The sequence below is a fragment of the Haliotis rubra genome, unplaced genomic scaffold (genome assembly GCF_003918875.1).
Source record: "Haliotis rubra isolate DU_JTF1 unplaced genomic scaffold, ASM391887v1 Scf207, whole genome shotgun sequence".
Classification (NCBI taxonomy): domain Eukaryota; kingdom Metazoa; phylum Mollusca; class Gastropoda; order Lepetellida; family Haliotidae; genus Haliotis; species Haliotis rubra.
This window is the reverse complement of record NW_025766081.1, coordinates 579,869-598,173: the sequence shown is the minus strand read 5'-3', so window position 1 is coordinate 598,173 and position 18,305 is coordinate 579,869. Positions and strand designations below refer to the sequence as shown.

General features: G+C 40.2%; 1 protein-coding gene across 1 annotated transcript; it reads left to right on the top strand.

The window, feature by feature from the left end:
- Positions 1–1,014: 1,014 nt before the first annotated feature.
- On the top strand, positions 1,015–16,388 carry LOC124276181 (neurofascin-like). The gene is made up of 11 exons (XM_046711842.1): positions 1,015–1,147; positions 1,888–2,136; positions 3,223–3,401; positions 5,104–5,268; positions 7,562–7,690; positions 10,108–10,204; positions 11,313–11,500; positions 11,932–12,063; positions 12,418–12,552; positions 13,994–14,084; positions 15,186–16,388. Exons 2-11 carry the CDS (start codon positions 1,904–1,906, stop codon positions 15,325–15,327), a joined length of 1,491 nt encoding a protein of 496 aa, XP_046567798.1. The 5' UTR covers positions 1,015–1,147; positions 1,888–1,903; the 3' UTR covers positions 15,328–16,388.
- Positions 16,389–18,305: the final 1,917 nt, after the last annotated feature.

Sequence of the window (18,305 nt, the reverse complement as noted above, 5' to 3'; positions counted from 1 at the left end):
ACTATTCCAGCAATACCACGACTGGGGACACAAGAAATGGGCCTCACACACTGTACCCAATCGAACCCGGATCTTTGGCGTGAAGAGGGAACGCTTTAACCACAAGCTGCCCGTGTCATCACAAACATATCTGTCATTCCATGTAAAGAAACACAAAAGGCTCTTTTGAAATAAACAATTTATTCAGCAAAACGATCAAAACAGGTGTGTGACTGGACATAGCTTTTTCCCTGTCTGCGGAAACAGACGAATCATGGTTCAGAATGATGCATATAAGCTGCACGTAGTTTATAACCTAGTCAGAAGCTGATAATGTTATTTTGAATTTTAATTATGAGAAGAAAATTACGCCTTTTCCGGTTTTTGGCCAGTTCAACAATTACATACACCCAGCAGATTCGCCCGATTTCGTTTGCTGTCGTAAGTGTGTAATTTTGATGTAACCACGCGTGGTTTTTGACAGTGTGTGTGATTGTGGCTTGCCTTGCCTCGCAAGTGTTGCGGGAATGCCGAATGCGTGTGCTGAAACGTGAATGCCAGTTAACTTACACGAACTACCGGCGACTCCGTCTTCTTTTCACTAGCAATATTATCTGTCCAAGTATTCCAGAACATATTATATACAACAATACACTAATACGAGCAAAGATAAAAACCAAGGCAACTGATCAACTTGCCCTGTATTAGGCTAGGGACACAACCTTCTGCAAAGTTTCTACATGTATAAATTGAGCGGACAAAATGTAACAAAATAAATAAAAAATCTTAAAAATCAAACAAGCAAGTTTTCTTTGGCACCTAATAAATACTAGGAAATTCCAAACCGCTAACAAAATGGTTCGCCATCTATTGTGAGACGGAAATAAATATATTTAACAGTAATATGATAACCGAGTTCATCCAAGTACCTAGCACAGAACCTAAATGACGTGATACACCAATGATATCGAAACCTGTACACATTTCATATAAATATTTCCTCGTTTGGTTTTATCACATGTCAGAAGGGTTGGGACATCATTTACTCACAAAAGTTACATACAACATTTGTCTGCTTCTGCAAAATCTAGAAAGAAAAGGTTTTTTTGTTGCTATTTGGAGGGAGCCCAGGTGAGGCTGTTAACCGTGTAAGAGTAAAAAATTCCAGGTGAGAACAGACGTATTTATAATTTTCTCTCTGTGTTTGAATCATGTATGAATGCCTGTCCATAACTTACGATAGCCAAATAATATATCGTTTGTTCCCTAGTAAATGTCTTAGTAAATGCCAGTAAGTGCAGCCCACATGGGAATTCTTTGTTCGATACAGGGGATTGGATGGTCAATGTAACCCTGGGGAATGCGTATCATCATTGCTCAGTGGCACGCGAAGTCACTGGATTGTCTGGTCCATATTTATGATTCATTCTGTTGAAACATTTATGATTTGGTCGTTAAACAAAAAGCAGCAATTTTGCTTTGTGTTTTACAGCTCCTCATCTTTCCAAGGGAATATGCTAATAATCAGAGGACAATAACTCACCGAATGACGAATTAGAATTATTTAAGACTTAAATTAACACCAATGATAACAGAATATTTTATTATAACGACAGAAAAATTAAATACGTAACGGTTGTTTTTCTGCACTACTGATTAACAACTTAGTCATGGAGTACATGTGTATAACCGGAATATTATTCACTACCAATGATTTGTTTTAAGTTCAGTTAAAGCTAAATGTAGACATCAAAACCTGACCGAGTTACATTCGATGTTTAACAACTAGTAGATATGGAAGTGGTGACTTCACTTCCGGAGCTATGTTGCCGAATAGGTCAAGGGCACTTTGAAAAATAGAATGGAGCTACAATATCTTGATCATCGAGGATGATTCTGTTTTTGCAGCGTCGTTATCCAACAAATGACTCCCAGTAAGCTGAGGTTAGTTATATGGACAGAATTGTTTCTTTATGCAATGGGCTGCAAAGACTCGAGGATGCCGGAAGCGGAAACAGACAGTGGGAACATCCTATTACACGCTCGGGTATCTCGTTCGGCCATCACTGTCAACAGTAAGGTTAATTACGTCAGGGAAGGCAGCGTGGTGACCTTTCAGTGTGACCCTGACGAGGAAGTTCTAAGTGGAATTCGAAGGTAAACAATGCACTGGAAAGGTACATTTCTGTACTAAGAACAACAGGGTAAACCGTAGCCTTGTCAAATCAGAAAATAACATGTATAAAGATTCTGATTGTTAAGTATAAGGAAGTTTTGAATAACATCGACAGTACATGTTATACTATGTGATTATTTTGCAGCCAGTGTCAAGTGAATATTTTTAAATACATGCATAAATATGCCATTCGATTGCGACTGAAGACAACGTCACAGATTCGACCCATTGTTAGCGACGAACATAACATGGTCCTGATGAGCAACCGCACTACCAATTTCACTAGTGGCTGTCTGCTATTGAATCTACAGTTCTCCATGCTGAGTTGCGTCCCTTAGTCCCATGTAAAGCCTGTGCTTGTGTATTTAACCATAGTGGTACACATTCTTCTAGTCTGTTTAGCTGGAGATATTCTCCTATCGTTTGCTCTTATTCAACATACTCTGTAAAGTTCTAATTTGATTGAGATGGAATACAGAAAATTAAAGATAATAAAAAATGGTAAACATATAAATCCTGCCGTGAATGAACCAAATTGCCCGTAAATAGGGAACTACGCCCGACCTGTTTGCCCTCCCAATACCCCGTCGTGTTTATCAATGGAGGATTGTAAGCCAGGTAAAGAGGAAACGTTAAAAACTGCACCATTTCAGGCTTCCCTCGTACATCTAGGTGACAGGACCTGATGTCACTGAAAGACTGTTCAAAGCGGTGAGACCCGTGAAGATCCGGGTTAGAATTGATCTTCAGTAGCCCATGCTTGTAAGAGGCGACTAACGGGTTCGGAGGGGGTCAGGCTCGCTGACTTGGTTGACATGTCATCGCATCCCAATTGCGTAGATCGATGTTCATGCTGTTGCTCACCGGATTGTCTGGTCAAGACTCGATTATGTAGAGACCGCTGCCATATGGCTGGAATATTGCTGAGTGCGGTGCAAAACAAAACTCAACTCACTCAAAGTGGTGATAAACCCTTCACGCACTTTGTTCAAAATTTGAGCTGTGTAATGTATGTGATTCCCAGATCATAGTGTTGGAATTTACACATTTGAGAACAAACGTTGCAGGATATCGTGGATCTGCAATGGCGCCATGGTAACAACAGACACGACGTATGACACCCTGACTGAAGAGGGCAGCATGTTCAGGAGGCAATTGGTGGCAGAAAACGAGGGATCTCACAACTGCCTGGTGAATACCACAACCGGATCACTATTGTCGGAAACAGTTATGCTGAAGATTGCAGGTGAGGCTGCTTCCTGTGAGCTGTAGTCTTACACCTATGACATACCGATACGTCTCCTGCTGAATCTACATAATCATGTGGTACACTTAATTTGCCAGCAAATCCCGGTGGGGTAGCCTAGTTAACCGGCTAAGGTGTTCGCTCGCCAGGCCGAAGACCCGGGTTCGATTCCCCACATGGATACAATGCGTGAAGCCCATTTCTGGTTTCCCCCGCCCTGATATTGCTGGCGTAAAACCATACTCACTCACTCACTCACTCACTAACTCACTCACTCATTTGCCAGCAGGGACCACACTTTCTACACATATGACACTGCACATTGTTGTGTAGAGTTGTGCCCCTTGGGGCGGCAGAGACCTATGATCGTGGATTCAAACATTTCGCCCAGATTAAAATATCTTTCCAGATTTGTCAGCATCATTCCGTTACACAAAAGGGGTACACGTCACAGACCTTCATCCCCTTTCTCCCCGATCAAGCTGACACGCTTATGTAACTGGAATTCCGTTACAGCCAACTCACTCATTCCACATATATGTTCCGTATAGATACAAGCATCTCTTTAGTTGAAAAGGATGAAATATACAATCTGAATTATGAATTAACGGGTTCAATTTGTATTAATTGTCATTGAAACGATCAAAACATAAGAGCCATTACATTTGTTACAAGATACAATCATGGCACCTGCCTGCAAACTGAAATCCAGTTACCTCACGTTTCTGCTGACTCTGAAAATCCACTCGTAGTTCAACACTAAGTATGTCGATTTAAAAGAGAAGTGCTAATCGCGGTTTTAATCTACGTCCTCGTGTGGTATTTTAATGCACACCAGTAAATTCAAGTTAAGCGTCTGTTGACTCCAAGAGTGAGTATTGTTTTATGCCTCTGTTAGCAATATTCCCTCAATATGACGCCAGAAATGGGCTTCACATCATTGTCCTCACGTGAGGAATCAAACCCGGTTTTCGGCGTGACGATCGAACACTTTAACCATTGTCCCCCCACCCCGTATGACGCTGTGAATACACACCGATTCGCAGTTCGTGAATGAATATCCACTTTCAGCGAGCTGGAGAGATTCGAATAAACGCATTCAATGTCCTATTGCAATTATGTCTCCCCATGCCATCTGAGGTTCCACCATCCGCTTCAGGACAAGAGACAGAATGTGTGTTTTCTTGATTTATTGCTCTGGGACAATCATTCTGATTTCTGGAAGGTTAAAGTCCATTGAAACTCACATTTGTTCATAACTTCCTTCAAAACATTTTCTCGAGAATCATTAGTTTCCACTAATTTCTTAAACACGTGATTTTTAGCATAGACGTCAAAATGGCATTTTACAAAATATTGTCCAACACTACGCCATATAATGATATATATTTTAGATTTTGTGCAATATGTTATTGGCTTTAGTAACTTACACTCTGATTGTAGACCCGTGAAGGTCCGGGTTAGAATATTGATCTTCAGTAACCCATGCTTGTCGTAAGAGGCGACTAACGGGATCGGGTGGTCAGGCTCGCTGACTTGGTCGACACATGTCATCGGTTCCCAATTGCGCAGATCGATGCTCATGCTGTTGATCACTGGATTGTCTGGTCCAGACTCGATTATTTACAGACTGCCACCATGTGAGCTGGAATATTGTTGAGTGCGGCGTAAAACTTAACTCACTCATTCTGTATGTTTTTAGTTCTCACACAAATACCCGTCGTTCACTTCTGGCATCATATCATCAGAGACCCACATCTCCTGCCCTGTGACGTCATGGGGTACTTCATACCACGTGGTGAAGTCACGTGGTTTAAAGACAAGAAAGACGTCACAGAATCAGCTCACTTGTACATAGATATTGACGGTATGCATTTTGTCGGTACATAACTCATAGTTAGGCATACGCTAGAACCTGTTCAGCACAATCATTAAATCTGTCATAAATACAAAATGCCATTTAGAAAGTGATCAAATGTAACATATGTTATATATGATCACTTTCTAAATGACATTGGGTATTTATAGCTTTCGGCTTCAGTTTAGATTATGTGGAAGCCGAGGTGACTGAATGGGCTAGGCGTCTGACTTTGTGTGCTGGCGATTAGGTGCCTGACTCTGAGGGTGTGGGTTCGAATCCCGGATGGGACTCAACCCAACAAAAGTACATAGAATATGTACTTTACTGAGAAAGTGTATCCGAAATACAATATATTACAGTAAATATGTCGTTTACAAATTAATATCTCTTCAATGCCCTGTCTTTTCGAACCCGTGTAGAATTGGGTTTCCGCAACCCATTCTTGTCGTAAGAAATGACTAACGGGATCGGATGAATTGGCTGACACATGTCATCGTATCCCATTTAATCGATGCTCATGATGTTAATTACTGGATTGTCTGGTCCAGAGTCGATTATTTAGAGACCGCCGCAATATAGCTGGAATATTGCTGAGTGCAGCGTTAAACCAAAAACAAACATTGAAAGCAAACAATCATGTTTTCGATGGCCTTTTTATAACATGACTGGACGCTTGTCTCACAATATATATCCTTTAGTGTCCAAGGCGTTCGATGCCATAAACAATTGTTTCAAGATGGCTTTAAAGTGGTGGTCCTGTACATAGAGCTCAGGTGACATATCAGTAAAAGTTAAGCAACGTTTGGTGCGGAGAGTCCTTGGATGGGTGACCGTGTTTGGCAGCTTGACTCCTAAGAGTTTCTAGGACTTCAGTCTTGCCCCACAACGAAGGACATGTGATAATGTGGTCTCACCTTAGGCGAGAGAGTTTGTTCAAATTTGCCTCTATTCACCCAGCAGAAAATGGGTACCCGGTGAGATAACTCATGTGAATATTAAGCTTCTAGCGCCTGACAGGCAGTTGAGAAAGGTGGGGTGCACACTTCATTTTCACGAAAGTTTCAGTGGTCATTTAATACACTTTCTGGATCCGCCAAGATGTAAATGTAACAACGCATAGACGCACACGAATAGTTCGTCGTCGGGATTTTGTCCATGACAGCTGGTCAGTGATGCCATTCACAGCTTTTGTTCACAGGATGCTATTTGTCATCACAGAACTGTACTGTTCATAGAAAGACGGATTGACTCTTAATATATAGATGTGTCACAGCAGGATATGTCCAGCTGAATCTCTTCCCCTTCCGTGCCTAATATAAGAACATACTTCCTGCTTTCGATCGTACAGTTACCATGGGCAACGAACAACGAGGGATGAAGAAACCATTAAAACACGTTAGGTGATAACAAGCTACACGGGAAATACATTGCAGTTTGTTTCATAAGAGCTACATAAACAACATCTACACGAAGACCTTGTAAAGAATACTATATTCGTCATTTGTTTCAATTTCCCATTATTTTGCCATGATCTTTTCACGTCTCTAAACCTGTTTTTATGTTATGTTTTTCTTCATGGTCTAATTTCCCACTATTATACCCCCTTATTCAAATTTTATGTTCTATTTTGAGTTGTAAATCTAAAAAAATGTTCGACGATGATTTCGCAAAAGATTATATTATGAGTAAAGGTGATGCACCATTATGCATGCGTAAGGTGAGGGCGGTTTCGCGTGTGTTGCTCCACACGCGTGTAAATATGTACTTCTATTAAGGATTTTATAAAAATAAAATTATGGAGTGAATCGGGGCCACTGAATAACTATAATGTGGATTGAACCAAATCTCAAGTAAACGAAACTTTGCCACCGTTTGTCCAAATCAACACTACACCGTATCTGTTTTGATGACACTTTAATATTTCACTTTAACATTTAAAGTTTCCGCATAATAAAATTCAAGGTTTTAGATAAACATAACGCGTTATTAATTCGCTCGGACTGTATACTCATCCTTGTTCTGGGCCCCGTTGCATAAAGCTATTTTAGTGTCATAAATTCACATAGATAATCGTGGCACTAAGATCAGTTTGTGCAACGGAGCCCAGAACACCGGATCTGAGGGCCTTAAAAGTACTTGCGCTTTTAAAACTTGGAACAATGTTATGTAATATATTCGTAAACGAGACGAGTCATTTTATGAATGTGAAAATTAAATCGCACCTTCTCTGAGAAGCTATTTCATTTAATATATGTGAACTTGCAGTAACTATTTTCTAAGTATCTATTTCTGATTTCAGGATCGTTAAACTTTCTCTACCTCACATCTGATGACTTTGGAAAGCCATATAACTGTGAGGTGCGCAACAACATACTACAACAGACCATTACAGGGAATACAACCTTTGTCTTGAAGGACTCGTGGACACGTATGTTGATTATCCGAGTTATTATCCGTCTACTAATGACCATGGAATTACCAACGTTATCAAAACGTCACAGTGAAATGAACGTCCAATACATGCCTGTTATTCATGTCCTCAAATACATTAATCATCTAATGATAAAGTCTTGTTTGTTTCATTTTTAAACATTAGCAAATACGGAATGTATGCACAAAGAACTTAATAAGCATCCCCTGTATATTTGCAATGATAGGTTTTCAACACGTGCATAAAAAAGGTTCTCGTGGTGACCAGGATGATAAACATTCTGACTGTATGATCCCTTGACTCATAAAAACGACAAAATGATTGGAATCCATGTTGATTTTAGGATGATAATTGCTCATTTAAAAACAAACAAATACAAAACCATCTCTGTACAAGTATGTTTAATGTTGAATTTATTGGTGAATGTGAACATTCAAAATGACATTTTGCGTGTCTTACACGATTCAAGGTCAATACCTAGTGTAACCTCGTTGTGACTGTATGACAGCCAGCACTCTCCTCCTCATACCCCCTGTCAGCGTCCTGATCTTCTAAAGGGACAGTCTACGCCATTCCTCGTGTAAAGCAGCTTCCAATTCATTCGTCACCACTCGCCCCTTTCCGTAACCTGCAAGAAGACTCGTCCCCCTCTCGATGCTTGTTATGTGCGAAAATACGACAAACCAATCAGAACGCGCGTAAATGACTGCGGTGCTTTGGTAAAATAATCCTGAGTACTTAACTCGTTTATGGCATTATGTCATTGTTTAAATTAAAAAAAATCATGAAAACTATATATCGTCATATTGAAAGTACAAAGAACTTAGCTAACAGGATTTTGCTGCCTATTATGGTGTTTTTGATAAGAATCATGCGATTGACGGCGAGAGATTCAAATACACGCACGTGCGTTTGTTGACATAACGGCTCTCATGGGTCTGAGGGTGTTTCTGACGATCTTGCGGGCTTGCTATGGAGATTGTACGTGCGCTTCCAACAATTTTAGGAAATGTAATCATAAATCGCTACGAGTTTCAAAACAATAATATTATATCTGTATGTAACTAATCAACTTTAATCTTTAACATTGGGCATATATTTCAATTCTCTGGGAATATTTTAGTCTGATCTTCTTGTGGTCAGTCATATCTTTTCAGCGATTCGCCACTTGTGGTTCAAGGTTACACGTATGTCCAGTTTGAAAATAACAAAGAGTTTTTGAGTTTCTGCTTTGGGATTTAATGTACGGGATTTTTTTTTCACACAAATGCTTCCAATAAAACAAATGGGCCAGGTTCTGTATCTGGTTGTTACGTCAGAATATGTCTTTAACAAATCATGTCTTTTAGTTGTACCAAGATAATGCCCAGCAATAGGGTTAAGATCGGGTATCATTGAATCAAACAGGAATAGAGATATGCCCTGGAAGGTTCTGATGTTCCTAACCTTTCAGAGGGGCACGAGTCCCTAATCGGCTTGTGTCTACACGAGTTGGTCACTTTCCATATACAAGGTTAAGACAAGCAAACAATGTTTAGAATCATTACGAGGTTAGTGAAACCGTTTAGTTAAAGTGAAACCGGAGTTAAAGTGTGTATATAATAATATACTGAGAGAAACAAATAAAGGAACACAGGAAAATGCAAAAGTTCCTTTAATATTTTCTAGTTTTCATCACCATCTTTGAATAGCGCTGTGGCGATGAAAACTGGAAAATAATAAAGGAATGCTTGAATTTTCCTGTGATTCTTTATTTGTTTCTTTCAGTATATTTCCGTTGTATATCGTCAGTTTACGCACCTTGTCAAAACCTAAGTGATGTGGGTTTTAGACATTAACAAGCAGGTAAAGTGCTTACAAAAATAATGTTCTGGTGAATTCTGGATTCGAACCCAGGACCATGATCATTCGATCGTTCAGGATGTCAAAATCTCTTTAACTGCCATCAGTATCGCCTTAGGAAATTTGACCACCCGTTAGTCGCCTCTTACGACAAGCATGTCCCTTTAGCAATCCAGGGACGGTGGGTTAGCCTAGTGGTTAAAGCGTTCGCTCGTCACGCCGAAGACCCGGGTTGGATTCCCCACATGGGTAAAATGTGTGAGGCCCATTTCTGGTGTCCACCGCCGTGATATTGCGGGAATATTGCTAAAAGCGGCATAAAACTAAACTCACTCACTTTAGCAATCCATGCGTGGGGAAAATAAGTGGGTGAGGTTACATGATCTGCCTAGATCGATGTTCATGATATCAATCACTGGACTGTCTCGTTCAGATTCGATTATTTCCAGACCGTCATCAAATAGCAGGAATATTGATAAATTAATAGTTAAATAACAAACAAACGAAACAAACCTAAACCTCAAGGTCTGAACGTTTTTGTCACTGCCAAGAACTTCATGTTTGTTGTCCAGATCGAATCGACAGAAAACCATTTCTCATCAGCAGTACTGAAACAGCTTCAGCTGCTGAAGGCGATGACGTCATAGTGGAGTGCAGCTTCGGTGGAGAGTAAGTGCCCGGTCCATGATATTCCTTAAAGTGAGTGAGTGAGTATGGTTTTACGCCGCTTTTAGCAATATTCCAGCAATATCACGGCGGGGAACACCAGGAATGGGTTTCCTACATAGAACCCATGTGGGGAATCAAACCCGGGTCTTCGGTTTGACGAGCGGACGCTTTAACCATTAGACTACCCCATGCCGCAATATTCCTTAAAGCATCTCTTATCTGTTGATGAACAGTTATGAATGTACATTAATTGACTGGAAATTAGTATATACTTGGTATTACTGTCTTTCATATCGATACCAAGCTGGAATATCACTGCTGTGTGACCTGTAGAAGGTTGTTAAGCTTCATCAATTGTGCGTTTATATACATGAATGGTATTATTATCTTTAACATATTTATGATGTTATATCCGTAGTAAACATAATCATCTATGATTCAGGTTACATATGTACATATCTCAAGACTGCAAATACAAGACCGCCTCCGTGGTGTAGTGGTTAGAGCGTCCGCCCGGAGAGCGGAAGGTCGTGAGTTCGATCCCCGACCGCGTCATACCAAAAGACGTTAAAATATGGTACTTGTTGGTCCCTGCCTGGCGCCCGGCATTAATGGGTACAACAAGGACTGGTCGGCTCGGAGTCAGTATAATGTGTCTGAGTGGGGTATTCATGCTTCACTGCGGCATGGTATCTCAGTGGGCTAGCACTATAAAACCAGCTTAAGTCATACACACGCATGCACGTCGTCATATGAGCGAAATATTCTCAAGCACGACGTTAAACCCAATTTCACCTCACCTCACCTGCAAATACAATGTAGTGGTATTATCGGGATAGTCACATTAGATCATCAAGGGGTGTAACGTTCAATTTGAAACACATATTTAATAATGTTATGGCACTCTATATAATAATACATGTGGTGAAGGAATTTGTAATGACCCCAAATCATATCATTGTAGACTTCCATTTCCTCAGCGAACGACGTTCATGCTCTAATAATATGGAGTGATGACGTCATTTCCATAGTAAATATAGAGAATAGAGTGGAGATGTTCTAACCGTCACAATGTAGGATGTCATTTAGTGTAATTATGTTGTTTCAGCCCCGAGCCCACGGTAACATGGACAAGGAAGTACAGTCATGAGGCTCATCGCAAGTACAGCTATCCTGCGACTAAAGGGAAGCAACTGCGTATAGCCAACGTCAGCGTCAGTGATGGTGGTAGTTATACTTGTACAGCGAAAAACCCACAAGGAGAAGCTCAATCAGAGATTCGTTTACGTGTTAAAAGTATGTTGTTTTCTTGTAGATATAATGATTATTGATAAGAAGCCATGTTGGCATAGTATTTTCGAGCATACTCATATTCAGCGTTAGCTTGTTAAATGGCTTTATTTAAAGGTAGGTTGGTTGTTTTGTTGTTTTGCGCCGCACTCAGAATTATTCCAGCTTTATGTCGATGGTCTCTAAATAATCGAGTCTGGACCAGACAATCCAATGATCAACAACATGTGCATCGATCTACGTAATTGGGATACGATGACATGTGTCAACCAAGTCAGCGAGCCTGACCACCCGATCCCGTTAGTCGCCTCTTACGACAAGCATGGGTTGCATGGGCTTTTAGATAATTGTTTTCTCATGCTGTGCGGGCATTATGCAATGTAGTTGAGTATGTATGTCAATATCATAAATCAGAACATCTACATCATATTAAACAGGAGCACCAGCCTTGGCGAAGCCCATAGAGTCACGTGTCCTCCACACCGGAACTAGCGTGAAGTACCACTGCGCACCTGAAGATGATCAGCTGCAATCCATATGGATTCTTGATGGATGGCCAGTAGATGATGGTGGAGAATCTAATCGCCCTTTCACAATGTTGAAAAATAACAAGGCTTTTTAAAAACATATGAACAAAATTGCTGTTGGCGATTACCAGTTCAATAACTTACATTTTTCCTTCGTTCTCACCTGAAAATTAAAATGGATATAATTTATTTCTTTTACATTACGTATATCTTAGTATACAGTATATATGGCTCTATATTTTTTAACCATCGGCCGTGAGGTATTAAGTTATTTTCTTTCTCTCAGAACTATTCACTCTAGTTTCAAAATTAGCTGATCACTTAACGCAGTTATATTATATCATTTCAGACTCTCAGATTAACTTGACTTAACATAATACAACCATACCTTTCTAGGTGTGAGGGACTTCATTGACGGCAAAACCCTGCTCGTGACCTCAAGTATTGCTTCGAGAGGAAACTTCTGTGTCCAGTGCAACGTCAGTAACGACATCGCCTACACCCTGTACAGCGCCTGTGTCACATACGTGGGTAGGTAGATAACTACAGCTACTGTGTCAGATATGTTATAGCTTACAGTACGATCACAAGAGCAATAAGATCGCTGCGTGGAACTGTACCAGTTTCAATTTTCCTAAAACCTTTAACAGATACATGAGGTACATTTGTATGTCCTTCTTGTATGTCTTCGAATGCCGGCGGACCAGTCACATCTTTCTTCTGCTTGAGTGTAGAAGCTCTGTAAAAATTCAAATTGGTATAATCGACATGATATTAGATATGTCAAGTTATTCATGAAATCTTATAGACAGGGCTTTTAATGCTATGTTTAATAAGTTGTGTGATATTCTTGTACTGTACAATGGTATGTATCTGATGTGCACATATTTATGGAATCCTAGAAGGGTCATTTGTCATGTTATCGCATTGTCGTCCTTTAGATGAATAGAAAAATATTATTCAAAGCGGGACAATGTGACAAATGACCAAAATGTCGCGTTGTCGCATAGTTGCACTTGTGTTAATTTTGCCACATTTGCTTGTTTCTGTGAGGCGACCACTCGACAATGCGGCAACGCGACAATGTCCCTTCTAGGATTCCATACGCATTACTTGAGGTTTAGTTTTACGCTGCTTTTAGCAATATTCCAGCAATATATTCTGGGGACACCAGAAATGGCTTCATACATTATACCAATATGGGGAATCGAACCCGGGTCTTCGGCGTGACGAGTGAACGGTTTAACCACTAGGCTATCCCACCACCCACATATTGCTTGAAAGTGCTACTGGCTATGTATTATTTAGATACCACACCTGACGCCCCGGTCACACCACTGCTGTCAAACTACATGTTTGTCACACGTTATGCCCCAGACACACACACTACTTGGCAGCAGAAAGTATTCTTTATCGTCATTTGACCAAAACATTACAAGCGTTGGTACAAGTTCACATTACCTGACTGGAAACAGTTTGGAACACATTGTAAGCTTAAGAGCAAAAGCACAACTTAAGCGCCCGTATTGATACAATGAAAGTATCAAATATATCACCACCAAATTTGGTGTTATCATTTTAACCACCTCCAGTCTTGGTTGTATTCTTCCTTGTCTTTTCCTTTGCGTTTTTTGAGATAATTAGACGGAATTATTAATTACAAAATATGTTTTGGTTGACTTACTCTTTACATAAATTTAAGGGTGTGTCATTCACATTGTACACTGTGCGCGCACGCACACACACACACACAAACCACCTCAGCCATAAATTTTGAACAGTCCCTTAAATGGCTGAGACCAATACTTCGGGCTTTCCCTCATCAAGCTGGTACTCCGTGATTTAAACTAAATACGGATCATGGCGGACGTAAACAGCGCTACATTTACATTTACTTATTGACAATTTGCTCAATTCTGTATTTTAAAGGCTTCGAATAACACATTCCATTTGTTTTCCTTGCTGTGGAAAGACAAGCTATGGACAATCATCGTTCCTGTCACCATTGGCAGTGTCATCATCATCATCATTGTTATCATCATCATTATCATCATATGTGTGAGGTAAGAGAAAACTCTGTTGGTCTATAAGTTATAGCATAACACTGCCGAGATAATGGAGAAAATGTACTTCGATTTAAACTGGATGAGTGACTAGTGCTACCTGTGGAGGACATGAAGTCTATTTCATTACTGTCATGGTGTCTATTTCATTACTACTGACATGGTGTCTATTTCATTACTGACTTGATGTCTATTTCATTACTGACGTGATGTCTATTTCATTACTGACATGGTGACTATTTCATTACTACTGACATGGTGTCTATTTCATTACTGACATGGTGTCTATTTCATTACTGACATGGTGTCTATTTCATTACTGACATGGTGTATGACATAATGTCTATTTCATTACTGACGTGATGTCTATTTCATTACTGACATGGTGATTTCATTACTACTGACATGGTGTCTATTTCATTACTGACATGGTGTCTATTTCATTACTGACATGGTGTCTATTTCATTACTGACATGGTGTCTATTTCATTACTGACATGGTGTCTATTTCATTACTGACCTGATGTCTATTTCATTACTGACCTGATGTCTATTTCGCTAACACCTGGTGTCATTATTGATTGTCAGTGATGTATACATATAATTTACATTACTGTTTTGCCTTTTATGCCCAGCGTAATCTGTTTCGCCTGAAAATCGAGACTTCATTGTGACCTATACTCAAAACAACACACTGTATTTAGACGCAGTAAAATGATCGATAAATTATCGAGCACCAATCACATTAAGCTTTTAGTTTTACGCCACTCTAATTATTAGCATACACTCTAGTTTCTCAGATGTGACCATGCGTCACCCAAGTAACATTATTAACTTGAATGCTTGTCTTCATTGGTTCAATGTTTAAGTGCATGGTAAACATCAATACTAAACCCCCGGATTATAATGACACAAAGACATGGCTTTCGTACGGAAGCCTAGAAGTAACAAATTGCCTTGTAGCATGTTCAAGCTTAAGTTCATTTTGTCACTCTTTGCTTGCTTTTGTAGGGGCGACAAAACGGCAATGTTCCTTCTATCATTCCATAGTTTTGAGTTTTATGGCGACATAAACACAAATATTTGTCTGCTGATTTTCAGTCGTCGTAAGAGAGGCCTTCCTACTGTAGAAACCGATCTTCCCATTTCGGCTAGCCTTTACCTTGAGGCCCATCAGCTCATAGAACAACAGATTGCTCATCTCCAGATGAATCACGACGATGGCCATCGGGACGGTATATGAGTATGGTGTAAGACTGAAGCGCCGTGTAGCTGACTGGAGCTGACCACCTGCAGGCATTGTGTGCTTGATTGGCGACATGGAATTGGTGGGAATGTTCTTCCCGTGGCCTGTTTCTGGGCTTCGTTTGCCCTTGATACAACAATGTCATCCTGACAAATTAATCACGGTTGCATCTCTAACTCATTGTTACAAGACCCCTGGAACAGTGCACCAAGACATGTTGACAACCGTATGATTACCTGTTGAAACTGTACCATGACTTGTTGAAAACTGTACGATTACCAGCTGAAATTGTACCAATACTTGTTGAAAATTGTACGATTATCTGGTGAAACTGCACCAAGATTTCTTGAAAAGTGTACGATTACCTGTTAAAGTTGTACCAAGACTTGTTGAAAAGTGTACGATTACCTGTTAAAACTGTATCAAAATTTGTTGAAAATTGTACGATTACATGTTTAAATTGTACCAAACTTGTTGAAAATTGTACGATTACATGTTTAAATTGTACCAACACTTGTTGAAAATTGTACGATTACATGTCTAAATTGTACCAAGACTTGTTGACAATTATAAGAGTACCATCTGAAACTGTACCAAACTTGTTTACAACTGTACGCATACCTCTTGAAACTATACGATGACCTTTAGAAAACAGTAGCGGGACCTGCTGAAAATGTACATTGTAAGATCTGTTAAAAGGTACTAAGACGGTACAATACCTAGCGTTTATAGAACTCTTTACAGAGCGTCAACATCGTAAAACTTTCCTCGTGTTTTCTGACGTTGACACCAAAAAATCTCAACTTTCGCGGCTTTCCTTTCAGATGGCATATCAGTCTTGTATATTGTATTTTTCCTGACCATATCATAAAATACTCACTCACTCAATGACGAAAGTATAGAAAAATAATATTCGTGATAAATATATGTTTCATTTGAGATCAGCGTCACTCGTCAGCGTATTATTCAGCGTCAGCGTATTATTCAGTACCATATGTTAATATAAGCCCTTCGATTCTCCACAGGGGCGGTGGGGTAGGCTGGTGGTTAAAGCGTTTTCTCGTCACGCCGAAGACCCAGGTTCGATTCCCCGCATGGTTGCAATGTGTAAAGCCCATTTCTGGTGTCCCCCGCTGTGATATTGCTAGAATATCGCTAAAAGCGGCGTAAAACTAAATTCACTCACTCACTCACTCGATATCCACATGGTTACAATATGGCGTAAAACGTTAATCACTCGCTCAAGAAAGCTCAATAGAGCCCCATCATAAATCACAAATAATAAGCCGCTATTGTTATATAAGGCCGGCATATGTCACATCCAAACAGTAAACACTAAATCGATCATACAGAATAATATTATCAACGAGACACGTATCAAGTCATCATGTTGATTCGAACCAGTTTCAACAGCGACTCTTACACATCACGATGTCGATGGAAGAAAGCGCTCGCTCATCCGGGTTTACCTGACGTTTCATGTCAAGGTCGGTCACATTTGATCCAGTTTTCGAGGCAACCAGGAAGTTACCCGTGCTGTGCAGTTTCTCTACTGTTAAGTTAACAGTAATGGATACACGAACCACATACCTGTGCAGGTAAGATGACGTTTTGTGTAACTGTCTTACCATCAAATTTCATATTTATGAACTAGCACCTATCGAGGTTACAATCGCTCTGAAAGATATGACTTGACAGCTTTTCTTCGTGGTGAGAAGAATCTGAAAGACTAAATATATTCAGCTACATCCGGGATGTACAGGTGAACTTCTATCGGATTAAACTCCGGTGTTCATCTTTGAGGTGTGTTGACATTGTGATAACAAGATGTACAAGTGTGTCATCACTCCTGCCTGTATAAGCTATTGTGTACACAGAACCAAGTTATCGTGCTTTCACGTGCTCCAACCGTTGTGTTATTGTGTTACTGTGTCATGACACAGGAGGGCCGCATTAGTGGCGTAGTGGATAGGACGCCCATCTGATGACGAGAGTTCACCTTTCCGTTCCCTATCAAAATACGTTCAAAGATGGTATTTAATGTTACCGAGCCTAGTGCTGGACATTCCGGGCTAAAGCAAGACATAGAGTAAGTAGACTCTTCAAGGTAGTTAGTTCATGGAATTAATTCATCTTCATCCTCGTTAAGGGTAGTGGGATAGCCTAATGGTTAAAGCGTCCGCTCGTCACGCCGAAGATCCTGGTTCGATTCCCCACATGGGTACATTGTGTGAAGCCCATTTCTGGTATCCTTTCCCCGCCATGATATTGCTGGAATATTGATAAAAGCGGCGTAAAACCGTTGTTACGACGGACAGTGATTTACCACGATATTTTAGTGATGGATGTAACTGTGTTTGAAGTAGTGAGTGAGTTGAGTTTTACGCCGCACTCAGCAATATTCCACCTATATGGCGGCAGTCTGCAAATAATCGAGTCTGGACCAGATAATCCAGTGATCAACAGCATGAGCAACGATCTACCCAATTGGGAACCGATGGCATGTGTCAACCAAGTCAGCGAGCCTGACCACCCGATTCCGTTAGTCGCCTCTTACGACAAGCATGGGTTACTGAAGATCAATACACTAACCCGGACCTTCACGGGAAGGAAGTAGTGATAAAAAGCCATTACAAAATGTCATATGTGTGCATGTATATGCATTGTATGCAATACACATGTAATATTCTAATGTGCATTACCTTCTACGTTTTTTTTAAGATAACGAGAACCTTTTCACCCCACGGTAATGTTGAATTGGTGTTTTAACTACCGTGTTTGAGAATGCAAATACGGTTTGTCACGCACACACATAGTAATCGTTTCTATAGAAAAGTTTGAAAATAGAACTGGAATCTTTTTTGCTGCACAAATATGTCATTTTATCCCAACACTTCCTGTTAACTGCCACGTGAAGCATGACGCGATCACTCTAACAATGATTGTCGTGATGAGGGTTCACGTCCTCGAACATA

What these genes read in the sequence shown, in the direction of transcription:
- LOC124276181 (XM_046711842.1), top strand. Translation starts at nt 1,904, where the DNA reads ATGACTCCCAGTAAGCTGAGGTTAGTTATATGGACAGAATTGTTTCTT. An exon ending in CTTGTACATAGATATTGACG is followed by an intron (nt 5,269 to 7,561) that starts GTATGCATTTTG and finishes TTCTGATTTCAG; the next exon opens with GATCGTTAAACTTTCTCTAC. An exon ending in ATTATCATCATATGTGTGAG is followed by an intron (nt 14,085 to 15,185) that starts GTAAGAGAAAAC and finishes GCTGATTTTCAG; the next exon opens with TCGTCGTAAGAGAGGCCTTC.